General features: G+C 46.4%; 1 protein-coding gene across 3 annotated transcripts in view; it reads right to left on the reverse strand.

The window, feature by feature from the left end:
• Nucleotides 1–26,461, reverse strand: part of Scube2 (signal peptide, CUB domain and EGF like domain containing 2) — a 93,474-nt gene that overhangs the window by 31,564 nt on the left and 35,449 nt on the right. For 2 of the 3 annotated variants that reach the window (XM_045146315.1, XM_045146314.1), the window contains exons 8-16: nt 20,937–21,053; nt 19,838–19,960; nt 15,482–15,598; nt 14,169–14,291; nt 13,652–13,768; nt 13,397–13,483; nt 10,138–10,242; nt 5,614–5,754; nt 4,992–5,198 (exon numbers count right to left, since the gene is read on the reverse strand). In XM_045146315.1, the coding sequence (XP_045002250.1) occupies nt 4,992–5,198; nt 5,614–5,754; nt 10,138–10,242; nt 13,397–13,483; nt 13,652–13,768; nt 14,169–14,291; nt 15,482–15,598; nt 19,838–19,960; nt 20,937–21,053 (1,137 nt within the window). The remainder of the gene's footprint in view (nt 1–4,991; nt 5,199–5,613; nt 5,755–10,137; nt 10,243–13,396; nt 13,484–13,651; nt 13,769–14,168; nt 14,292–15,481; nt 15,599–19,837; nt 19,961–20,936; nt 21,054–26,461) is intronic. The other variant, XM_045146316.1, reaches the window with a different exon arrangement.

The following is a 26,461-nucleotide window of genomic DNA, read 5'->3' on the forward strand; positions in this document are numbered from 1 at the left end:
CATCTCAAACACAGTCAGTGGAAGGAGAGGACAAAGGTGCCCTCTGACCTCCACATGTGTCCCAGCACACACACACACACACACACACACACACACACACACTCATACACTCATCATCATCATGCACACACAATTTTTTTTTATTTTTTTAAGTTTTTTTTTTTAATTTTATTTATTTATTTGTTTGAGAGTGACAGACACAGAGAGAAAGACAGATAGAGGGAGAGAGAGAATGGGTGCGCCAGGGCTTCCAGCCACTGCAAACGAACTCCAGATGCGTGCGCCTCCTTGTGCATCTGGCTAACGTGGGACCTGGAGAACCGGGCCTTGAACCGGGGTCCTTAGGCTTCACAGGCAAGCGCTTAACCGCTAAGCCATCTCTCCAGCCCACAATTTTTTTTTTTTAATGGGGCTGGAGAGATGGCTTAGTGGTTAAGGCATTTGCCTGAAAAGCCAAAGGATCCTGGTTTGATTCTCTAGGACCCACGTAAGCCAGATGCACAAGGGGGTGCATACATCTGGAGTTCGTTTGCAGCGGCTAGAGACCCTGGCACACCCATTTTCTCTCTCTCTTTGCCTCTTTCTCTGTATCAAATAAATAAATAAATAAATAAATAAAATATATTTTTTTTAAATCTGCATATGCTGAGTTCTGAAATATAGGCTGGGACGTAGCTCACTGGTAGAGTGCTTGCTTAAAATGCCCGGAAGACCACTTGTTTGATTCCAGGCACCAGTATAAAGCCAGGCGTGGTGGCACATGCCTAGAATCCTAGCACTGGGAAAGTACAGGCAGGAGGATCAAGAGTTCAAGGTCAATCTTGGCTATGTAGCAAGTCCCAGGCGAGTTTGGGCTACATAATACCCTGTTATAAAAAAAGGAAAAAGAAAAAGAAAAAAGAAAAAAAGGAAGGTGGGTGTGGTGGCGCACACCTTTAATCCCAGCACTGGGGAGGCAGAGGTAGGAGGATCGCCATGAGTTTGAGGCCACTCTGAGACTAGAGTGAACTCCAGGTCAGCCTGAGCTAGTGAGACCCTACCTCGGAAAGAAAAAAAAGGGGGGGGGGCAGCTGCTTTAACACAGAAAAATGCTTGTGAAAACAAATAAACCAGTCACATGAATATTCAAAATGTATTGATATGTACTTTTTAAATATATTCATTATGCTGGGAAGATGGCTCAGTGGTTAAAGGTGCTTGCTTGCAAAAAATACAGTATAGGGCTGGAGAGATGGCTTAGCGGTTAAGCGCTTGCCTGTGAAGCCTAAGGACCCCGGTTCGAGGCTTGATTCCCCAGGACCCACGTTAGCCAGATGCACAAGGGGGCGCACGGGTCTGGAGTTCGTTTGCAGTGGCTGGAAGCCCTGGCGCGCCCATTCTCTCTCTCTCTCTCTCTCTCTCTCTCTCTCTGCCTCTTTCTCTGTCGCTCTCAAATGAATAAAAAAAAAAACCCAAAATTTTCTTTTTTTAAATTAAAAATACAGTATAAACCCAGTTATTTTTTAAACATAAGCCAGATCCAAGCCGGGCGTGGTGGCACACGCCTTTAATCCCAGCACTCAGGAGGCAGAGGTAGGAGGATCACTGTGAGTTCAAAGCTACCCTGAGACTACAGAGTGAATTTCAAGTCAGCCCGGGCTAGAGTGAGACCCTACCTCGAAAAACCAAAACAAACAAAAAGATAAGTCAGACCCTTTAAATCCTCTGTGCAATGCCCTCGGCTAGCTTTCTCTCTCCTTCTGACTCAAAGTCAAGGCCTCACCTCTCTCAGTTCCCAGCGGATTTAGGCCTTTGTCCCATCATCAGCGCCCCCTTCCTCCCCTCAGCGCTCAGCATCCTGGGCTTCCTTCCAATACCTGTTTGTTTTGTTTTTTTAACTTTCTGTTCCCTTTGCCTAGAACACTCTTCCTCCAGATAACCCCATAGCCTGCTCCCACTTTCCTCTGTGTCTACAGTGTCACTTGCGGTGACCCCTTCCCTGACCAAGTCGATATCGTGGGGGGTACATTCCTCACCCCTCACCTCGCCAGGCTGATCTGTTTGTTCTCCATACCCTTCTCACCACCTGCCACACAGTGTGGGTCCTTGTCTGTGGGGTTAGCTGCCAGTTTCCTTCTTCTGGAGTTTGAACTTCATGAGGTCTGAGATTTGTGCTTGTCTTTTTCATGTGTGTGTTCTGTTGAGGTGGGGTCCCACCCTAGCCCAGGCTGACCTGGCACTCACCATATAGGCACACAGGCTGGCCTTGAATTCACAGCAATCTCCTTACCTCTGCCTCCTGAGTGCAGGATTAAAGGCATGCATCACCATGCCTGGCTGCTCAAAAGCATTTTTCTTTCTTTCTTTATTATTTTATTTATTTAATTATTTATCTTTGCAAGCAGAGACAGAGAGAGAGAGAGAGAGAAGAGAGACAGAGACAATGGGCACACCAGGGCCTCCAGCCACTGCAAACGAACTCCAGATGCATGTGTCCCCTTGTGCATCTGGCTTACACGGGTCCTAGGGAATTGAACCTGGGTCCTTTGGCTTTGCAGGCAAACACCTTAACCGCTAAGCCATCCCTCCAGCCCTCAAAAGTCTTTTCTAATAAACACTCCTGACTTCTTTGTTACACGCTCCCTCCAATGGGAAAAAAGGAAAGCCAGTAGTAATGCCTGTGTCTTCTTCTCTGCACAGTGACATCTTCAGCATTGCTGTCACGGGAGCTGATTTGGTCCCATGTGGTACAGGACTCATCAAGTGTCAAAGAAAGCGTTGGAGGGGCACAGAAGATTGCTCAGTGGTTAAAGGCACTTGCTTGCAAAGCTTGTCAGTCCAGGTTAATTCTCCAGCCATCCACATAAAGCCAGACAGACATTCGTTTGTAGAGGCAAGAGACCCTGGCACGTGCGAGTAAATAAAAACTTAAAAAGAGAGAGAGAAAGCTTTTGAAGGAAGACACACTCCCTCTTTCAGAAACCAACCCAACCACCTCAGGGACACATTCATGCAGCACGACAGTGACATAGCCCTCTCTCCTGAGTGCCAGAGTGGGGAGGCCTGTGGCAGTAACTCCTGCTCCTTAACCTTGGGTCTTTGCTCCCCAAACATATTCCTGGGGATTCTGGCAATATGCTCCCTGGGAAAGGGCCCCCAAATATTAACACTAGGTTTTCTAGTCCAGTCCAGGCTGACGTGGAATTCACTTATGTAGTCTCAGGGTGGCCTCAAACTCCGGGTGATCCTCCTACCTCTGCCTCCTGAGTGCTGGGATTAGAGGTGTGAACCACCACTCCTGGCTTAGTTTTCTAGAATTCTTGGCTGGCCACAAAACCTCCCTGGTAGGCCTGCAAGGCTTCATCCCAGCAAAACAGCAAATGGAGGAGGTCCGGTTCATCTCTGAGAGTCCAGGAGGAGGACGCCTGCCTGCTCTGAATTTCTACGATACCCTAGAAAGCAGGGCAGCGACAGCCAGCTCTCAGCACTCATTTGGAATGGAAACTGGAACGCTAAATGAGAACAAACCAGCCAGCTGGGATGGATTTACTTTCTTTTTAAGAGAATCAGCTGGAATAAGAGTCAAAAGTATCTGGGAATTGGCCCCTGGTGGACAGTTACATTTGAAGTTCTCTAAGCTTTGGCAAAGCAGCAGATTGAAGCTGTGGCACTCTTGTGGGCAAATCTCCAGAGCCAAGCTGGGCTCAGCTTTGCCTGTGCAGGGCCATGGCTTGTGATGCCATCCCCAAGCATCTCCACTTGGACCTGAGTCCGCTGACACTTCGCAAAGGACACCTGTGTCCCCTGGTGAGATGTGGCCATTGAACTTCATTGTATGTGGGAGCAGAAAATAGGCTCAATAATATCTTGAGCACTAGTGGGGTTTTATTATTATTATGTTTTTAATTTTGTTAACTATTTTATTTTTATTTATTTATTTGAGAGAGAAAGGGGCAGAGAGAGAGAGAATGGGTGCACCAGGGCCACTGCAAACAAACTCCAGGTCCATGCACCACCATGTGCATCTGGCTTACGTGGATCCTGGGGAATTGAACCTGAGTCCTTTAGCTTTGCAGGCAAGTGCCTTAACTGCTAAGCCATCTCTCTAGGCCACCAGTGGGGTTTTGAGCCCAAGAACTTAGCCCTCTGTGTACAGTCTATCCACCTGTTAAGCGGAGATGACAGACCCTATGTGGGAAGGGTTCCATCAGGATCAAGTGAGATAATGCGGTGGCAAGCCTGTTCCTAACGGTAAAGAACTGAATAAACCACTATGTTCACTATAAATTGAGACCCCGATTTCCCCATCCAAGACTTTTCAGGTTAGCATCTTCCACAACTGTCCAGAAGAAATCTCAAAACCAACCATCCTGGAACCCCTCATCCTGAGCTACTTGCTTGGTTGTGTTAGAGGTACAGGGCTGATACTGCTCTGGAGCGCCCACATACCGACACCAACAACGTAAGACGAGGTTGGTACGGAAGCCCAGGGACCTGCCGAGGGCCCGAGTGCCACCAGCTTGACTCTGCATGCAACCATGGGCGGAGTCCATTTGTTACCACCGGGGGTTCACGCCAAAGGACTGTGACTACAGAAACCCAAAGTGGAATATGGAGAGGGCTGGGGAACCCTCATTCACCCAGTCCTGCCCTAGCCAGGAACAGTGCTCCAGAGATTCCTCATCTCCTGACAGGGCAGCACCCCCAACCTTGCCTTCCTGTCCCCCGACTGGACAAACACTGCCCATCACAAGCCAGATGGTATTCCAGTTGGGGGGGGGGGCAGGTAATGGGAGATCAACATCTCAACCCCCTGGGGAGCTTCAGGTCTAGTAAGCACAGCAGTGACCCCCAGCAGGGCAGTTAGCAGATGAGAAAGGGTATCCAGAATGTTCTCTGCAGTGAACCCAGAAAAGGAGGAAGGATGACCCAGACTTGCTACTGACTCCCCTGGCTGTCCACAGGCCTCTCTTGACGCAGATCCGTCAGGGAGGACATCCTGGCCTACTCACCACACTGGTTTTCCACGCGGCCCTGGCCCACGGCGCAGGCCCCGGGGCGCCGTTCGGGGGTCCGGGCGGGCTTCCTGGCTACGTCGAGGTCCACGCCCGAGAGCTGCAGGCGAAACTGCTCGCGGTGGGCCGCTTTGCGGAGCGTGCGGATGGCCTTGCGCAGCCGCCTCTCGGTCCGCTTCACGGTGCAGCTCAGATTACAGGAGGCTGCGGGGAGAGGGGGGGACAGTGGCGTGGGGAGAGGTCAGGCCGCGGGGCGCGAGGACGTCCAGGCTAAGCTGGAGCCCCCTGCCAACACCCCGAGTTCCCTGGGCACCGGGAGGGGAAGAGACCTGGACGTGGGCACCTAGCAGGCTGGGCAGCGGTTCCATTCAAACAGAAATTTGTTGACCCAAATGCTGGCTTCGGGTTTTTATGTAGCACAGAACAAACCATCAGGTTCTAAACCAATTCAGCAGAATTTGGGGGTGAAACTAAAACAGGAGATACTTCCGTATTTGCGCTAGGTTCCAACCCCCCCCCCCCCAACACACACACCCCCAGGAATGGTGCAAAGTGAGAGGTGAAGAAAGAACGAGCAAGCTGTGAGGAGCCTGGCACCTTAGATGGCTTTCAGACCAACCTGTCACCTCCTTTTGGTAAGTTTCACGCTCAAACTCAACAGTGACAAACATTTCCTTGGGGGCGGTCGGGCGGACTTGCTTGCCGGAGCTGCATGTAAGGTTTGCATAGCGGAAGCTCTCTTTTATGGAGCTGTGCTTCTCTGTATGAAGAAACAGAATTATCGGAAGCCAAGTCCTGGCCCAGCACTCACTTGAACATTCGCTAGAGCTCAGTAAACATTTCATTAAAACAATGCTCCAGGGGCTACGTGATTAACCCCACATGCCGAGCTGTTGCAAGCCCCCAGCCTGGAACCCGAAGACATTTTCGCCTGGAAGAGCCAGTATCGCCTCCTATATATAACTTTACAACCCAGCTCTCGAAAATTCGTTTTGTGTCCCACTGACCAGCCCCGTCTGTGGGAGACAGGACCAGGGGTTGTTTTGCATTCTCTGCTGTTTGCAAAGGTGGCACGTCGTGTCATGATGGATTTTCTCAAAACTGGACTGGGGTGGCCAGAGCAGGGCCTGAGGCTTCCCGTGGGCAATGAAAGGAAGCCGCCCAGGGCTCTCAGGCAAGCTGAGGCTGGCGAGAGGCCATCTCGAGGGAGAGCTGGAGAAAGCATCAGCATTGATGTCTCCTTTCTAAATAACCGGGAACAATAAATGGCACCGAGCACGAACAGAACTGAACAGCACTACGCGGGCATCTAGGATGAAAGTGGACTGTGGACTTACGACAGGGCTTTGCATGTCCCATTCCTGACTTGGGGGGCCTCGTCTCTGCCCACAGCTTCCAGTGACTTGGCTGACTGGTAGCCAGTGGACCAGACCACACCAGAGAGTAGGTCCACACAGCCACACAATGAATTTGACTTTATTGGGCTAACGGATTATCTGTACAACACCCTTCTTTAATATTACAAAGCAACAGATCACCAGGGACCAAAGAAAAAGACAGATTCATTTCCCCTCTATATTCTCCACCTCGAAAATCTATTTTACCCTTTTGTAAGCTGATTTCAAATTATTTATTTATTTATTTTTCAAATCTTTTTATTTATTTTAAATTATTTGTTTATTTATTTTGAGAGTGACAGACAGACAGAAAGAGAAAGAGGCAGAGATAGATAGAGAATGGGTGCACCAGGGCCTCCAGCCACTGCAAACGAACTCCAGACGCATGTGCCCCCTTGTGCATCTGGCTAACATGGGTCCTGGGGAGTCGAGCCTCAAACCAGGGTCCTTAGGCTTCACAGGAAAGTGTTTAACCGCTAAGCCATCTCTCCAGCCTTAATTTCAAATCTTAAACAGATGTTTGTTTTTAATGTTTTTCTATATCTATTTTTAAAACTATTTTTCCATTTGGTTTCTAGAAAGGGTCTCATTCTGTAGCCTGTGTCTGGCTTGGAACTCAGTGTGTGTCTGAGGATGACTTCAGGCTCTCACAAACCTTCCTACCTCAGCCTCCTGAATGTTGGGATTGCAGATATGAGCCTCCAGGTCCAGCTTAAAATTTTGTCTTAAAAACAATTGCTTATTTATTTGAGAGAGAGAAAGAGGTTGATTGAAAGAGAGAGAATGGGCATGCCAAGGCCTCCAGCCACTGCAAACTAACTCCAGAAGCATGTGGCACCTTGTGCATCTGGCTTATGTGGGTACTGAGGAATAGAATCTGGGTCCACCTTAACTGCTAAGCCATATCTCCAGCCAAAAACTTTGTCTTTTGAAATAAGTTTGGATTACAGAAAGGTTGCTAAATTAGTAAGAGTTCCTATATACAATCTGTTTCCCTAATGTTAACATGTTCTACAACCCCATATTTAAGAAAACTAAGCAATAAACAGTGGCAAAATCCATTAAGTAAACTCCACACCAAAACTATTTATTTTTATTTTTTTAGAGATAGCAAGAGAAACAGAGAGAAAGAATTGGTGCACCAGGGCCTCAACCACTGCAATAGAACTCCAGACACTTGCGCCACCTAGTGGGCATATGCAATCTTGTGCTTGCCTCACCTTTGTACATCTGGCTTATGTGGGATCTGGAGAGTTGAACTTGGGTCCTTAGGCTTTGCAGGCAACAGCCTTAATCGCTAAACCAGCACACCAGCCCCAAAACTATTTTTAAATAAGACTTCCTTTCTTAATTTGAAAATATAAAATGAGGATGTATGGATTATATAGAGAATAATTAACATCATCCACTATTCTCCTCAAACATATTAATGATAGTGTACTTTCTGGGTTTTATTTCTATTTCACTTCCTCAGATACACTTTTGATTGCATTAGACTTGCAAAATGTTACTGTCTCCTCCATCTGAGCAACACAGCAATAACATTTGCCGATGTCATTAACATGCTTGGAATACATATAATTAGTGGGTGCAAATATTCCATCAAATGGAGGCACCAGAATTGATCTTGACTAGTAAATTGATCTTGACAGTCAAAGGTGACTAGAAAACCACGTCAGGATTATACTTGCCTGTAATCCTAGCACTTGGTAGGTAGAGGCAGGAGGCTTAGAAGTTCAAGGTCATTCTTGGCTACATAATAAATTTGAGCCCAGCATGGATTAGATGAGACCCTGTCTCAAAAAAAAAAAAAAAAAAAAAAAAAGCTGGGCATGGTGGTGCATGTCTTTAATCCCAGTACTGGGGGGGGGGGGGGCACTCGGGAGGCAGATGTAGGAAGATCGCCATGAGTTGGAAGCCACCCTGAGACTCCATAGTGAATTGCAGGTCAGCCTGGGCTAGAGCAAGACCCTTTATCAAAATAAAAGAACTTTTTGAATGATTCATTTGAGGGCACATTGAAGAAAGGAACCTTATAATACACATCCTGAGCCGGGCCTGGTGGCGCACACCTTTAGTCCCAGCACTCAGGAGGCAGAGAAAGGAGGATCACCATGAGTTTGAGGTCAGCCTGAGACTACAGAGTACGTTCCAGGCAGCCTGGGCTAGAGCGAGACCCTACTTCCAAAAACCAAAAAAAAAAAAATTAAATATATATATATATTTTTTTTTAAATCACCATAAGTATACTCCAAAGTAACTCTAGGAATATAAGCTAGGGCAGAAAGAAGAATGTTAGATTCTGCTTTTTTCAGTAAGACCAGTTATACTTGGATGATTTGTGTTCTGCTAAAGCCAATAGACTCACAGCCTCCAACAACTAGACCATCAAGAATGTGGAATGAAGCCGGGCGTGGTGGCGCACGCCTTTAATCCCAGCACTCGGGAGGCAGAGGTAGGAGGATCGCCGTGAGTTCGAGGCCACCCTGAGACTCCATAGTGAATCCCAGGTCAGCCTGGGCTAGAGTGAGACCCTGCCTCGAAAAACCAAAAAAAAAAAAAAAAAAAAAAAAAAAGAATGTGGAATGTTACGTCTTTGTTCCTCAAAGTTATTTCTAGCCAGGTTTGGTGGTGCAGGCCTAGAATGCCAGCTACTCAGGAAGCTGAGGCTGGGGCAAGAACGTGACAAGTTCGAGGTCTGCCAGGAGCGTAGTGAGTCCAAGGCCACCCTGGGCAATTTAGTGACTCTCTGCTGCAAAGTAAAAATTAAAGAGAGGGCTGGAGAGATTGCTTAGTGGTTAAGGTGCTTGCCTGGAAAGCCAAAGGACCCAGGTTTGATTCCCCAGGACCCACGTAAGCTGGATGCACAAGGTGGCACATGCATCTGGAGTTCATTTGAAGTGGCTGGAGGCCTTAACACATCTATTTTCTCTATCTGCCACTTTAAATTTCTCTCTCTCTCTCAAATAAAAATAAAAAGAATTTTTAAAAATTTATTTATTTATTTATTTATTTATTTGAGAGCCACAGACACAGAGAGAAAGACAGATAGAGGGAGAGAGAGAGAATGGGCACGCCAGGGCTTCCAGCCTCTGCAAACGAACTCCAGACGTGTGCGCCCCCTTGTGCATCTGGCTAATGTGGGACCTGGGGAACCGAGCCTCGAACCGGGGTCCTTAGGCTTCATAGGCAAGCGCTTAACCGCTAAGCCATCTCTCCAGCCCTTTTTACTACGCCCGGCCCAAAAGAATTTTTTAAAAGGAAAGAGAAAGTTGGGGATATAGCTTAACAGTAGAGCACTCACCCAGCATGAGTTCAATGCCCAGTACCACACACCACTCCCACAAAGATATTTCTGAATTGACTTTTTTTTTTTCCTATCATTGGCTTATATATGTCAAGAAAACTTAAAAATTTAACCCAACACAATCACAGGTTGCTAATTCATCTTAAGCTTTTATTGACTCCTGTGAACTCAGAGGTTTCCCCAAAGTTTAACCAATGACCTCACAGAAGCAGCTCAGAGGTGTCACCCTGTGACTACATACGGGCACTTGGCCAGGCTCTGCTCACCGTGGTGAAGAAAGTCCCTAAGAGATTCTGAGTGCTTCAGTGCCGTCTGAAGTGTGCTCGTATCAGCGAGACAGCCACTTGTCTGTCCACCCCTTGGACTTCCAGATCAGCCGGTCACGGGCCCCCTTACCCAACATGCAGGCAGGATCCTATGCCAGCCATCTGTTCCATACCTGATAGCGCTGCTCGCAGACCCTCAGGAAACAGCTCAGCCTTTTTCAAACTACACTTGCCTTCAGTTAGCTTAAAGGTTACACTTGTCCTGATGGTGGCGACATCTTCAGAAAGAAATAAGTGAGAGAAGTTACCTTACAGGCAAAGGACTGGACGCACCCGGCGGGTAACGGTGAACTGTCTACTGACTAGGTTTGCGCACTCTGGGCTTTCTTGGGTATTGTGAAGGGCTCAGTATGCTGTACTGGGGATGCCCGGAGCCCCTTCAGAGTTACAGTTCTCCTGTCAAGGACAAGTGGATCAATGTTCAGATATATCAAAGAGAGGGTCCCGGGCTGGAGAGATGGCTTAGCAGTTAAGGCGTTTGCCTGCAAAGCCAAAGGACCCAGGTTCGATACCCCAGGACCCAAGTAAGCCAGATGCACAAGGGGCACATGCGTCTGCAGTTCGTTTGCAGTGGCTGGAGGCCCTGGAGTGCCCACTCTTTCTCTGCCTCTCTTCTCTCTATTTCCCTCTGCTTGCAAATTTAAAAAAATAATAAAATAAAAAGAGGGCTGGGCGGGGTGGCGCACGCCTTTAATCCCAGCACTTGGGAGGCAGAGGTAGGAGGATTGTCATGAGTTTGAGGCCACCCTGAGACTACAGAGTGAATTCCAGGTCAGCCTGAGCTAGAGTGAGACCCTACTTCACAAAAAAAAAAAAAGACAGGGTCCAAAAGTGACTTCACAGATGAGGAACTTTTGTGTCTTCCTCCAGTGACCTCCAGCTCAAATCTAGATCAGGTCATTGAAAGCAACGGGAAATGAAAGTCTCTCCTTGTATGCCGGCCCTGAGAGGACAGGGCCGAGAGAGCTGTAAGATCAGATGTGCTTACGTCTTCCAGCATCGGAGAGGGAGTGAGGGCCCTGGGTTGAGGGGCGGACATGCAGAACCCTGTTCTCCTCCTAGATCAGTATTAACTATGGTCCAGGCTGTGGAGCGCATGACATAAATTCAAAGCTATTTGACTTATGGGGAGAACTTGAAGCAAGTTTCTTAATCTCCCGCCTCTCATTTTTCTTATCTGTATAGTGCACATAATAAGTTGCTTGTATTACCAAGCTGTTGTGAGGATTAAATGAAATAATGCCCCCAAAAGGTTTAATCTATTGCTACCTGGTACATAGATAGAACTGACTATTAGCTATTTGCTTGCCCATACTTAGGGTGTTCCTAGTCACCAAGGAGGGATTGGTGAAGCAGAGTAGGTTGTCTTTGCTTGCTTGGTCCCAACACCCAGCAAAAAGGCCCCCAAAGAAAGAATAGTGCTTCAAGCCGGGTATGGTGGCACATGCCTTTGATCCCAGCACTTGGGAGGCAGAGGTAGGAGGATCACTGTAAGTTTGAGGCCACCTGAGACTACATACTAAATTCCAGGTCATCCTGGGCTAGAGTGAGATCCTACCTGGAGGAAAAAAAAAAGTAGTGCTTAAGATTCTGAATCCAGACTGCCTGAACTCAAACCCTGGCTCCTGCATTTCTTATCTGAGTCACTTATTTCATTCACCACTCTGAGCCTCAGTGCCTTTGGTTAATAAGGATAATAATAAAATTGATACATACCAGATATTGTAGCTAATGCCTTAATTCTAGCACTCAGAAGGCTGAGGTAAGAGGATGGCCATGAATTCAAGGCCAACCTGGCTAGAGTGAGACCTTGTGGCTCAGATATGGTGGCTCACACCTATAATCTCAACATTTGGGAAGTTGAGGCAGAAAGATCCTGTGAGTTCATGGTCAGCCTAGGCGATATAATGAGTTCTAAGCCAGCCTGGGCTACAGAGTAAGGTACTCACTGATTCAAAAACATTTAATTTAGCCAGGCATGGTGGTACATGCCTTTGATCCCAGCACTTCAGAGATGGACGTCAGAGGATCCCCATTCGTTTCAGGTCACCCTGAGACTACATAGTGCATTCCAGGTCAGCCTGGGCTAGAGCAAGATCCTACCTCAAACTTATTTTTATTTAAAAATGGAAGCAGGGTCTGAAGAGATGGCTAAATGGGTAAAGTCATTCGCTTTCAAAACCTAACAGCCTGGGTTCTATTCCTCAGTACCCACATAAAGCCAGATGCACAGTGGTGCATATATCTGAAGGTCATTTGCATTGGTGAGGCTCTGGCATGTCCATTCATTCTCATCCTCTTTCTCTCTCTTTCCTTGCAAATAAATAATAGAAGTACTTAAATAAAAAATGAATGGAGCCAGGTGTGGTGGCTCACATCTTTAATCCCAACATGCTGAGGTTGAAGGACTGCCAGGACTTCAAGACCAGCCTGGGCTATAGAGTGAGTTCAAGGTCAGCCTGAGCTACGATGAGAAACTGCCACAAAAATGGGGGGGGGGGTGAAGAGATGGCTTAGCAGTTAAGTGCTTGCCTGTGAAGCCCAAGGACCCTAGTTTGAGGCTCAATTCCCCAGGACCTCTCTTAGCCAGATGCATAAGAGGACGCACGCATCTGGAGTTCATTTGCAGTGGCTGGGGCCCTGGCATGCCCATTCTTTCTCTCTCTCTGTCACTCTCAAATAAATAAATAAGTAAAAATTTAAAAAAAATTTTTTTTAAAAACAACAACAAAAAAAAAGGGATGAAGAGAAGTTGAGTATGAATTAAGTCACCCAATCCATGAATTACAGTAGCTGGCATATTCTAACTGCGCAGTTACTATCTTGGTTTGGGTCTCTAGCTTTGCACATAAATGTAATATAGATATGTTGATGTATCCATATGCACAGATACAAGATGTAATGTGGGCCTCATTCAAACCTTCCCAGGGAAAAAAAATGGCAAATGTGATGTGTCTATATTTTGGAAGATTAGGCTTCCTGAAAACACTGGACTTTCCACTCTTAGTCCTTTGACAAATTGGAACACACCTGCTCTTTCCTCAAGGTTCTGCCCAGGCCCATTTTCACCAATGTGATATGCCCCGGGCATTGTTTTTGCACAGAGACCTGTATGTCCTGGTTCTAGAACTCTGTGGGCCTCTGTTCAATATGATGACTCGCCAGGGCTGAACAGGACCTCCAAACATACAGTGAACCCTCAGAGAGTGTCTGTTCCATGGGTAAGCCAGATCTTAGACACACACTGAGGCGGGAACGTGCTCACAACATCCACTATGAAACGCATAAACAAAGCCATGCCCCCAGCACCCCATAAATGAAGCCCATGGACCACAGCGAACCCCAGTGGGAACACGCAGATTTGGTAATTACCCCCAAAAGCAGAGTCATTGGACTTTTGCTGTCTGCTCCTGGGAGGAGAGGGAGAGCCGCAGGTGACAGAGTAGGTCTCTTGTTGTCCTGACAGACAGAATATGCATTGTCAAAATATGTAAGCAAGGTGACAGGCCACCCTGGAAGCAGCTAACAACACCCCCACCCCACTCCACGTGTGCAGTACATGGGCTCTCAAAGCACGGGCCCTTTGAGGGTATCTAACGCCTACCAGCCCTGGCTTATCCCACTCACCTGAAGAGAGGTGAATGCCAGAGTGACATCTGAGGAAGCACCTGTCTCCTCCACCACTCTTACTGCAGTGCAGGGACACATGAGGTGACACACTAGTGGACAGGAACCCCTTCACTTCTAGACGGGACAAAACATAGACACTTATAGGAAGAGAAGGACATATCCAAGTGTGAGAAGGAGAGTCCTGTGCACCAAAGGGCCCAAGAACAGAAGGCAGAGCTAACCCCAAAGAGCAGACGCGGGACCCCATTTCCCATCAGGTCAAAAAAGCCTCTTGTCTGCTATGGATTTTTTTTTTTTTAATGCAGAAAAGCAACCAGGAAAAATAGAAGTAAGCTCCAATCTACGCAGAAGCACAGATCAAAATGCCGAAGAGCCTGAAAAGTATCTCCTGTTTTTGCACTCTTTAAACGCTGCCGTGGGGGGAAGCTGCACGCAGAAGTCAGGGGCACTTCGGGCCCAGTGTGGGGAGACCCTTGAGGCTGAGCGTGAACCACGGCAGGACGGTGCCTCTTACCCACACAGTCTTTTTTATTCCAGTGGAGCTTGTACCCGGGATGGCACTGGCATTCGTAGCTGCCCACTGTGTTCACACAGACCTGCTGACAGCCTCCGTTGTTGATGCCACACTCGTTGGTATCTGCGGAACAAAGCGCTCCCCTGTCACGACCGTGTGTCACAGGCTGACTACCTTCCCTTGAGGAAGGAGCAGTGGCGGAGTCACAGGGATGCCAGTCACATTCAGGGTGTGGCTGGCACCTACTGGGTGCACATCCCACCACTGCCTGCTGCGTGAGCCTTGCTGAGGAGGTCTTGAGCCATTGCAAGTCAGGGACAGTTAGAAGCAATCACACTGTAGTCTTAGGGGTCCAAACTCACACCTTGCACAGGCTCATAATTTAAAACCCCACCAGCCCCTGGGCTACACCAATGGAGATGGAGTTCAGACTCCTTGGTGACTGTTTCCAGGAACAAAAGCCTGAGGTCCCCACCACTCTGAGGCTAGACTTCCAGACAGTGGTTCCCAGGCCCAACACGTAGGCTCACATCTGTACTCAGAGTATAAACCTCACTGGGATTTCTCAATGGACTGCATAGAATGCAGGGTATGTTTTTAGTCATGCCACGGACGTGTTGAGAGGGAAATGGCAGACATCATTATACCCACATTCTTCTTAAGGCACAGGACATGAGGTTTAGCAAGAAGTATTCTGGCCAGTAACTCCCAAATGTTTCAGATCCTCAGAATCACCTTGGAGACCCCTGACTTGACTCTATATCTATTCTCAATGACTGCTGATGGCCAGGAAAGTGGAGTGTAAGTCAGTTGGTATCAAATCTGATTTACATCCCAGCCTGCTTGATCATAAGGTTATGAAACTTGAGAGCACATTGCTAAACAGAATGGAGAAACAGACTCAATGTTCCACTTCCAGCTCCAAGCCATAACTGTGGGGCTTGACCCAAGGCTTGGCAGCCAGTGCCCGGGCACAGAAGAGAACTGGGTTTGGTTGGTACCCTGCTGTGACTCTCTTAGGACTGCTGGGAAGGGTTCTGGGTAGGGTCTCAACTCCTGAGAGACTTTTCCACCCCCCAGCTACAAGTGTGAGTAAAGAGAATGAAGAATTCACAGCAGAAATAGCTCAGCTCTTCTCTGCTCCGTCTCAATCTCCATGTGTTCAGGGGATAGATGTGAGCATGTTCCCCTCGGCAGAGGCTTCTCTCGAGTCGACGGACCCATTACCACCACCCGCCCTTCTCCTAAGTGTAGGGAGATCTACCTCCGGGGTGGCCCTGCTCCCAGACCCAGCTTCACTCGAGATCACTCACCGCCACAGTGGGTGAAGCCATAGAGGGTGTGTCCTCTGTTGCAGGTACAAGTAAACGTGCCAGGGTAGTTGACACAGTTGTGGTCGCAGGTCCTGTCCAAAGAGCACTCATCCACATCTATAATGGTCACAGGGAGAGGGGAGCTGAGGCCAGTCAGCTGTGTGCGGGGAGCGGTCTATAATAAACACCTCGCTGCCCACAGCAAAAGCAACACACAAGGGGAAAATAATCTACCCATCCTCTGCCCTCATTTGTGTCAAGGAAATTCTTGAGGCGCCACCGTAACTATACTCACTACCAGGGCCCTGGTTCCCAGATCTCTTGCAAACTTCATTTGCCCTAAAGTTCCCTGGGTCTCTCAGCCATTCTTACATACCTACAACTTCATATCTACCACACTTATATACCCTAACCTGTACTTACATGCCTACAAAGAGGTTTGTAACCTATGTTAGAAATGTGGGGCTGGTGGGCTGGAGAGATGGCTTAGCGGTTAAGCGCTTGCCTGTGAAGCCTAAGGACCCCGGTTCGAGGCTGGGTTCCCCAGGTCCCACGTTAGCCAGATGCACAAGGGGGCGCACGCGTCTGGAGTTCGTTTGCAGAGGCTGGAAGCCCTGGCGCGCCCATTCTCTCTCTCTCCCTCTATCTGTCTTTCTCTCTGTGTCTGCCGCTCTCAAATAAATAAATTAAAAATTTTTTTAAATAATAATAAAAAAAAAAAAGAAATGTGGGGCTGGAAAGATAGCTCAGCAGTTAAGGTATTTGCCTGAAAAGCCCAGGGATCCAGGTTTGATTCCCCACTACCCATGTAAAGCCAGATGCACAAGACGGAACATGTGTCTAAAGTTCGTTTGCAGTAACTAAAGATGCTTGTATGCCCATTCTTTCTTTTTCTCTCTCTCTGCCTCTTCCCTCCTCTCTCTCTCTCCCTTTCCCTCTTCTCAAGTAAATAAATAAACTATTTTTTAAAAAGAAATAACAATCCGGGCATGGTGGCACATGCCTTTAATCCCAGCACTCTCGGGAGGCAGAGATAGGATTGCCATGAGTTCGAGGCCACCCTGAGACTACATAGTGAATTCCAGATCAGCCTGAGCTACAGCGAGACCCCACCTCGGAAAACAAAACAAAGAAAAAGAAAAAGAAAGAAATAACAAATGGGGGTTGGAGAGTTGGCTCAGTGGTTGAGGAGTGCTTTCTGCAAAGCGTAAGGACCCAGGTTCAATTCTCCTGTACCAACATAAAGACAGATGCACAAGGTGGCACATATGTCTGGAATTTGTTTGCAGTGGCTAGAGGCCCTGGGTGCCCATTCTCTCTCTACCTGCCTCTTTCTCAAATAAATAAATAAAATTTTAAAAATAATAATGCTAACTATGAGTTAATATTATTATACTACTGTGGATAAAACAGCAACTACAAGTTTATAAGCCATGGTGAAATGAAGAGAGAAAATACTGTAGCTGGAGGCAAGTCTGGTTTACATCTCTGCTCTTTCCAGAATTAGTCTTCTGGTCCTCAAAGGTCAGCTACTCAGTGTTATTGCCCTCCGCATCAAAATAACTCATTGATGCTAATACCAGACATCTTCTGTGAAAGACACTGAAAGTAGGTACTTGAACTCTGAACTGGATCTATTTGAACAATCTCTTGGGTTTGTTCCTCCTCTGTGGTAGAGCCCATTATGTCTCCTATCTTCCTAGCTTAGTGGGGATATACTTTTTGCTGCAAGTAGGGCCATGCCAATTCTCCTTGGGAAGTTGCACATGTCTTATCTGATCATGTCTTCTCCCATGGTCTGGCCCTTGCATCTTTCCAGTAATCTAGAATGTCATTGTCGCCCTCAACTCTTTGGAAGGTTTTAAACTCAGAATTTGAGTCTCTACATCGATAAGCCAGGATCAGCATTACAGTCAGAGGAAGCCACCCAGACCACCGCTAGAGTACGTTTTCCACACTGAATGTGCCATGTGAAACTACATTTATAAAAGATGAACACTAAAGCCAGGTATGGTGACGCACCCCTGTAATCCCAGCGGAGGCAGGAGGATCACCATGAGTTCAAAGGCTGGCTGGTTTGCATAGCAAATTCCAAGCCAGCCAGGGCCTGTCTCCAGAGAACAATAAAAATCAAACAAACAAAAACACAAATAGATCTGGGTGTGGCGGCTCACCCTTATAATCCTAGCACTCAGGAAGCTCAGGTAGAGGATCTCTGTGAGTTCAAGGCCAACCTATACTACAGAGTGAGCATTATGACAGCTTGGGCTACAGTGATAGACTGCCGCAAAAAAAAAAAAGTTGGATAGATTGGGAAGAATGAAAAAGCAAAATATAAAAGGGCAAATTCTTGCAAAACCTCTTCATCTCTAGCTTTTCCCAGAAATTCTGACAATTTCTTCAGCAAATTTGTTCTGTGCAAATATTTGTTCTACCAAGAGTGATCAGTGAGAAATGGGGAAAAGTCAGTTTCTTCCCTTGTAATTGATGCCGTTCCGTGAAATCTGTTATTAATATCAGCCAGTCGCTGAGAAAGTGCCCTTGTTCAGTAGCTGACTTTGGCTGCTCACTGTGGGCTTTTGCTCTGCCAAGAATAATGAGATCACTGTCCTAATTCCTTTTTAATGTGTTTACACAGCTTAAATGGCATTGCTTGCTCTATACATTATGAAACATTGTGTGCACCAGCAAATTTGCTTTCCAACTCAAACTGAAGAAAACCACACAATAATCATCTAGAATGAACTCGCTGAATTTAAGAGAACACACTTGAACTGCGTGGCAAATTATGGAGTAAGAACAAAAAGGGAAGAAAAACCTAATTTACACCAAAAAGCTTTTTGAAAAAAAAAAAAGTTATACCTCTATTATGTGAAGTGAAATCAGATTTTCTATGACATGCTTTGATCTTGATTTAATGCTATAATTTCTCCTCTTTCTTTCTTTCTTTCTTTCTTTCTTTCTTTCTTTCTTTCTTTCTTTTTTTCTTTCTTTCCTTTTTTGAAACAGGGTCTCCTGTACTCAAGGTCGGCCTTGACTTTCTGATCTTCCTGCTTCTACTTCTCAAGTGCACTGGGATTACAATTTTGCAGCATCGCCCCGAGTTTATGCAATGTTAGGGGCTGAGCTAGGCAAGCACTCTACATCAGAGCTACATCCCCAGCCCACGCTGCTGAGATTTCTAACAAAATAAGCCACACAGCCCTTATTCCCAGAAATGAAGCAAGGTCAATGACAGCACATCTTTTCTGAGACATCTTCCTGTATATAGATAGGACACAGTGGTTCTTGTCTAAGCCGGGTGTGGGGGTGCACGCCTTTAATCCTAGCACTTGGGAGGCAGAAGTAGGAGTTTGAGGCCAGACTAAAACTACATAGTAAATTCCAGGTCAGCCTGGGCTAGAGTGAGACCCTACCTTGAAAATCAACCCCCCAAAAGGTATTTACCTAAATATAGAGATAGTGATATATCCTAAAACAGATTACCACTACCCAAAACAGTTAGCACTGACAGCTGTTGCCCCTTATGGAGGGAGGGTACATTTGAGAGGGGTCTGTAATCCTCCTATGGGCCAGCCAGCATTTCTTCCCCATGCCTTCCTCCCTCCCTTCCCACCCTGTCTCTGAAAGCATCAAATGCTAGTCATTCAAAACAAGGGCTAGAGAACACCGACAGGTGAGCGTGGGCTGGCCTCAAGTTTTGTTAGGACGGAATGCAATCTAAATAAACGTATATTTGCCATCAGCTTTTGTCATTCAATAACATTTTTTAAAAAGTTTAGAGAAGGAAAGTTATCCATAATCCTTTTAAAAATATATTATTATTATTTATTTATTTGACAGAGAAAGAGGGAGAGAGAGAGAGAGAGAGAGAGAGAATGGGCACGCCAGGGCCTCCAGCCACTGCAAACGAACTCCAGATGTGTGCGCCCCCTTATGCATCTGGCTATCGTGGGTCCTGGGGAATCGAACCAAGATCCTTTGGCTTTACAGGCAAGCACCTTAACTGCTAAGCCATCCCTCCAGCGCAGTTATCCATAATTTTAATGTGCAACTATAACCTGTTTGCATCATACACTCCATCCCATCTCTAGCAGTGAGCTCTGCTGTCATCACATCCAATGGGTTCTTTGAAACGTTATCTAATCATCAACAGCTTAACTTCCAACATATAAGTGAGAGCCGCCCCAGTGGTTTTACTCTACCTAAGATGAAATAAGTGAAGCCCAGGTTAGAAGTTGGGTCAGTGACTCCATCAGGAAGCTGGGTGAGCCAGTCCACCAAGCTGGGAGATACATTTTTTTCTGTTCCAACCAGGGGACCACTGCAACTCACAGCTGTATTTTCTGTACCTACCTTGGCATGACTTCTCATCTGTTAACAATTTAAATCCTTTTTTGCAGCTGCAGTCAAAACTACCCACGGTGTTTTTGCAGAAATGATCACAACCTCCGTTTCGGGTCTGGCATTCATCAATATCTGTAATAGGCAGACAGACCAATCAGAGAACAAAACACCTCTCACTTCTCCCAAATCCCTGAAATGCTATTGTGTGTGTTCACTATCCCATGAAATAAAAACAGACCTATAAAAGCATGTTCACTGATGGTTTACTCTTACACATGTTTGCTTGTCTGACTAAACCCATTTTGAAAGACAAGTGCCTCAGATAGCTAAGAATTCTGACTTCTGATGCCTTCGATAAGCATTAAGGAAAGAAAGGCTGGGAAGGAGTGGTGACATCCTATTATATTCTCATCCTACAGTGCTGTCTTCAGATAAGAGAGCTCCCATTAGTAGACTTTATATTCTTGTTTAATGATTAAAGCTACAAGGCACTAGAGCATTTGTTTGGGCAAATTAAACCATGATCAAATGACCTCAACCTTTCTAAATGATTCTTGATACTCAACCTTATCTTTTCTCAGTTTCATCTCAGATCTAGTTATCTTTTTTTTTTTTTTTATCATGTTAAAGAACTAATCCTTTGTACTCTTGCCCGTGAAATGGTAGCAAGCCATTGGAGTCTATCCCCTTTAGTAAAAGTTAATGGTACAGTTATTCGTTGTTAAGTGCTCTGAATAATTATCTTGGTTGATATTTACATAGTAATCTGAAGGCTATTATTTATGATAGGTTGATGTTATCTCCTGCCAATGAATGTTTCCTTGAACTGCGTTTTCCTAATAAGGCCACTGCCTGAAATGGATTATTTGATACTTGTAGAGGCTGACCTTCTCAACAGTTAGTGTAATTAAGATGGTTCTAATTACACTTACTCAATTACAACCATTCACTAGCCCAGGGAAGCAAAGAAAAGCTCCCGCCAATATGAATCACAGACACATCTGGAGTCACTGAAAGGGTGCAGAGGGGTCGAGCTGCTCCCTCCCACACACCAGCCGCAGGGGGGCTCCCCCACCCCGCCCCCACCTCCTAGACAGAGGACAGCTACCTTTGCAAGTCTTCCCATCCAGCTGGAGAGTGAATCCAACAGGACAACTGCAGTGCACACCTGTCGAGGTGTCCTTACAGGTGCGATCACAGCCTCCATTGTTGACAGCACAGGTTTCTGCCGAAGGGGTGGAAAGGGCACTTAGCTTCCTGAAGCCTTGCTGATACAGCTGTTAATGTTTGACCAAGTTTCTGAAAGCATGGTGGGGTGCTCATGGTCACACCCCAAATCCCTGCCCCCTGCAAGTGAGATAGAGGGGGAGCAGGTGCGGCTCGTCCCACCCATCTACATGGGTTATGACTTCTCAAGCAGCTGCTTATGTGACCGAGGAGGAAGGGGGCTTCTGACCTGTGCAGCCATTCCCCACCCACTTCCTGCAGATTGAACGTCACAGAAAGTGCCTGCTAAGTCTGACCATTCTATCTGGTGGGCTGGACAGAATACAGAACAGGGCAGAGGGGTGTTCCTTTCCTAACACTGACACTTCTTTGAGCATCAAGAAAGAGTAAGGTCGGGCTGGGGAAATGGCTTAGTGGTTAAGGCGTTTGCCTTTGAAGCCTAAGGACCCCGGTTCGATTCCCCAGGACCCACATCAGCCAGATGCGCAAGGGGGCGCATGCGTCTGGAGTTCGTTTGCAGCAGCTAGAGGCCCTGGCATGCCCATTCTCTCTCTCTATCTGCCTCTTTCTCCCTCTCTCTCTCTCTCTTTCTCTGTCTCTCTAATAAATAAGTAAAATATTTCTTTAAAAGAAAAAAGGCACCCCAACCATCCCTTGTTGTAGACTAACGACCTCATCCTTGCGAGGCCAGATTACTCAGTGGTTTATCTTTCTCTACCGCTAAAAAGGCCCGTCATTGCTGTGGAAAAGAAAAAAAAAAAGGCCACTGGTGGCTAAAGTGCAACTGTGGGGATGAGGAACAATGAACAAATGGCCTGGTTCTTCATTTCGTATGGTTACTCCAAGTGTGAGTCAACATCCACTCAACTGCTAGCGCCTAGACGTCCATAAACTTCCACTGCAACCTCATCTGTAAAACCTGCTAGAACAAGATTAGTATTAATTCAATATGACAGCACACCTGTGCTTCCCTCAAAGCCTGCTGAACTGAGAACAGACTTTTTAATGTACTGATCCTTAAGGACAAAGAAAATGAAAGAAGAGACAGCAGATAAAGGATATGGAGGATTCTGGACGGGGCATGTGTAGCAGAGGGCTGAAGCCTGTGGGTCTGCAGAGGTGCCAATAGGTGCAAAGGTCGCAGGAGCCCCAGAAGGCCCACGGACTGGGGTTTACAAATTACTCTAGAAACAGAGGTGAGGATGGGGTAAAAGCCTGAAAGAGTGACTGGGAACTTGTATAAGAAGCAGATAAGCCCCTGAAGCGCTTCCTTCCTTCTTATTTTTTTTAAATTTTTTAAATTTTATTTATTTGAGAGCCACAGACACAGAAAGACAGATAGAGGGAGATAGAGAATGGGCGCGCCAGGGCTTCCAGCCTCTGCAAACGAACTCCAGACGTGTGCGCCCCCTTGTGCATCTGGCTAACGTGGGACCTGGGGAATCGAGCCTTGAACCGGGGTCCTTAGGCTTCACAGGCAGGCGCTTAACTGCTAAGCCATCTCTCCAGCCCTGCTTCCTTATTTCTGAGCAGCCATGTGACTAATGCTTATATTAGCCACAAACTAATGCAACAGACTAATGGCTACAGGACAGTTGAAATTTTGGAGAAGTTGGACCAGAGAGACATTGGGAATAGAGGAAGAGAAGGAAGCAAGTTAGATAAAAGTGTGGTGCCTAGAAAGAGAGATCCCAAGCCAGGTATGTTGGTGCACACCTTTAATCCCAGCACTCTGGGGAGCAGAGGTAGGAGGACTGCTATCAGTTCAAGGCCACCCCGAGACTACATAGTGAATTCCAGGTCAGCCTGAGCTAGAGTAAAACTCTGCCTCCAGACAAAAAAAAAAGTACCTTGGCTACATGTTCAAGAATAGCCTAAACTACATGAGACTTTATTTATTTAAAAAAAAAAAAGAGGGGTCAGAGAGATAGTTTAGTGGTTAAGGTGCTTGCCTGCAAAGCCTAAGGACCCAGGTTTGATTCCCCAGTACCCACCTAAGCCAGATATGCAAGGTAGCACATGGGTCTAGAGTTCATTTGCAGTGGCTAGAGATCCTAGTGTGCCCATTCTCTCTGTCTCTCTCTAATAAGTAAATAAAATATTTTTTAAAAGAATCAAAACAGGGGGCTGGAGGGATGGCTTAGCAGCTAAGACATTTGCCTGCAAAAAGCCAAAGGACCCAGGTTCAATTCCCCAGGATCCACATTAGCCAGATGCACAAGGTGGCGCATGCATCTGGATTTTGTTTGCAGTGGCTGGAGGCCCTAGCATGATAAAATACTTTTTTAAAAGAATAAAAACTAATGTCAGAATTCTACTGGAATATTCTTTCCCACTCTGAATTCTATATTGAGCCAAATTCTTAATGAAGGCTGAGGGGAGAAAATAAAGGCATTTTCAAACATGCAAAGTTTTCAGAACCCTGTACTTGACATGAACTAAAGTGACAAAAGACAAGAGCTCGGATCTGCCAAAACAGGAGAGCGAGAGCAGTGAGGAGTTAGTTGCTAGGGTCATGGGAACGGCCCAGCTGAGAGAGGAGCTGCCAGCCAGGACCCGGGCCACCCGCGGCAGCAGGGAACCTCAGAAGAGACCGTCAAAGGAGAAAATGAAGTATCCTGCTGTATTTGAACAGTTTGAAAAGGGTTTTGGAGAGCTCTGCCAAAGACTTGCTGAAGAATGGCAAGAGGTACTCAGAAAACAACATCCCTAGCTGTAACTCAAATTATAATGCTAACACATTATGTGACTTGGGTGAGTCACACATAGATAGTCATAGTCACCATAATGTAAATACTCAGTACTGATTTAAACTGAGGAAAACTGTACTCAGGGTGTGGGGAGGGAGGGTGGACGTGGGTGTGCTTGGGGAGGAGGAACAGGGAGAATTAAAGCCTAGTTTTCTCCATAGTGGGAAGTCAAAAGCTACTATCAGAAACAGACACATCAGGGCTGGAGAGATGGCTTAATGGTTAAGCACTTGCCTGTAAAGCCTAAGGACCCCGGTTTGAGGCTCAATTCTCCAGCACCCACGTTAGCCAGATGCACAAGGGGGCGCATGCATCTGGAGTTCGTTTGCAGTGGCTGGAGGCCCTGCATTCTCTCTTTCTCTCTCCCTGCCTCTTCCTCTCTGTCTGTCGCTCTCAAATAAATAAATAAATAAAAATAAACAAAAAAATTAACTAAAAAAAAAGAAAGAGACACATCAAGAAAGAGCTGTAGGCCTTGGGAGAGAGTGGAGAGTCTGTGAAGTGCTTGCCTTGCAATCACGAGAATCTGAGTTGTAGCCCCAGGAAGCATGTAATAGTGTTGGGTATTGTGCTGTGTGCTTCTAATCCCAGCACTGGGAAGGCAGAGACAGGAGGAGCTCTGGGGCTCACTGACCACCCAGCCTGGTCTACAAGGAAAGCTCCAGGCCAATGAGAGATCTTGCCTCAAAAAAGGGTGGACAGAACAGGGCATGGTGGCGCATGCCTTCAATCCCAGCACCTGGGAAGCAGAGGTAGGAGGATTGCCGTGAGTTCGAGGCCACCCTGAGAAAACAGAGTGAATTCCAGGTTAACCTGGGCTAGAGTGAGACCCAAGCTCGAAAAACTTAAAAAAAAAAAAAAAAAGGACGGGGCCTGAGGAAGGATACCCAAGACTGTCCTCTGGTCTGCACGTGCACCCACACATGTGCATACACGTGCATACACATAGAAAAAAAATTTAAATACACTTCATTTTGGGTTTTTTTTTCCCCCTAGACATATAGGGAAGGAATGAGAATAAAGTAAGAGAGTTGAAAATTATGACCTCTGGCAAATGGGATGAGGAAATGGGAAGTTATGACATAAAAAAGGATGTGTTTCATGGGCTGGAGAGATGGCTTAGTGGTTAAGCACTTGCCTGTGAAGCCTAAGGACCCCAGTTCGAGGCTCGATTCCCCAGGACCCATGTTAGCCAGATGCACAAGGGGGCACACACATCTGGAATTTGTCTGCAGTGGCTGGAAGCCCTGGCATGCCCATTCTCTCTCTCTCTCTCTCTCTCTCTCTCTCTCTCTCTCTCTGCCTCTTTCTCTGTCTGTTGCTCTCAAATAAATAAATAAAAATAAACCAAAAAGGATGTGTTTCATTACAAGCTGAATAGTTTTTATAGTAATTTGTATTACTATTTTTCAAATATTTTTAGATTTATTTATTTGCAAACAGAAAGATATAGAGAGAAGAGAGAGAGACAGAAAGAATGGGTAGCCAGGGCCTCTAGTTACTGCAAACAAACCCCAGATGCATGTGCCACTTTGTGCAACTGGCTTTACATAGGTACTGGGGAATCAAGCCTGGGTTGTTGGGCTTTGCAGGCAAGGGCCTAAACAGCTGAGCCATCTCTCCAGACCCATATGACTATTTTAAGACAATTTTTTTGTTGTTTTTTTTTGAGGTAGAATCTCACTCTAGTCCAGGCTGACCTGGAATTAACTATGTAGCCCTAAGTTGGCATCAGACTCACAGTGATCTTCCTACCTCAGTCTCCTGGATGCTAGGGTTAAAGGCATGTGCCACCACATTCAGCTCAAGACAATTTTCTTTATTTACTTACTTTTTTTGTGTGGCACTAGGGATTTAACTCAGAATCTCATGCATGCTAGGTAAGCGATCTATTTCTGAGCTACAACCCTAGCAAAAACAATTTTTGTTTGTTTGTTTTTGTTTTTCGAGGTAGGATTTCACTCTAGCCCAGGCAGACCTGGAATTTACTATGTAGTCTCAGGGTGGCCTTGAACTCAAGGCAATCCTCTGTCCTATGCCTCCATAGTGCTGGGATTAGAGGCATGTACCACCATGCCCAGCTCAAAAGAGTTTTTTTAAATAATTTTTAAGGGGGAAGCGCTGAGAGATGGCTTAGCAGCTAAGGCATTTGCCTTCCAAAGCCAAAGGATCCTTGTTCGAGTCTCCAGGACCCACATAAGCCAGATGCACAAGGGGGTACATGCATTTGGAGTTCGTTTGCAGTGGCTGGAGGCCCTGGCATGCCCATTTTCTCTCTCTCTCTCTGCCTCTTTCTCTCTCTAAAATAAATAAAATACATTTTTTTAAAAAATAGTAATTCTTAAGGGGCAAAAATTGGATCATAAACCTTTCCTGTTTGGTAACCAATGGTTGATCAATATCTTACCTGAATAGTAAATCCAGAAGCTGTCACAAGGTCAGATTTCTTTTTTTTTTTTAAGGTAGGGTCTCACTCTAGCCCAGGCTGACCTGGAATTCACTATGTAGTCTCAGGGTGGCCTCAAACTCAGGGCGATCCTTCTACCTCTGCCTCCCGAGTGCTGGGATTAAAGGTGTGCGCCTCCATGCCTGGCAGAAGGTCAGTTGCATTTATGCTAAACCAAACTGTCTCCAGAAAAAAAGTGTCAAGGGGTCT

Source organism: Jaculus jaculus, chromosome 3, assembly GCF_020740685.1.
Source record: "Jaculus jaculus isolate mJacJac1 chromosome 3, mJacJac1.mat.Y.cur, whole genome shotgun sequence".
Classification (NCBI taxonomy): domain Eukaryota; kingdom Metazoa; phylum Chordata; class Mammalia; order Rodentia; family Dipodidae; genus Jaculus; species Jaculus jaculus.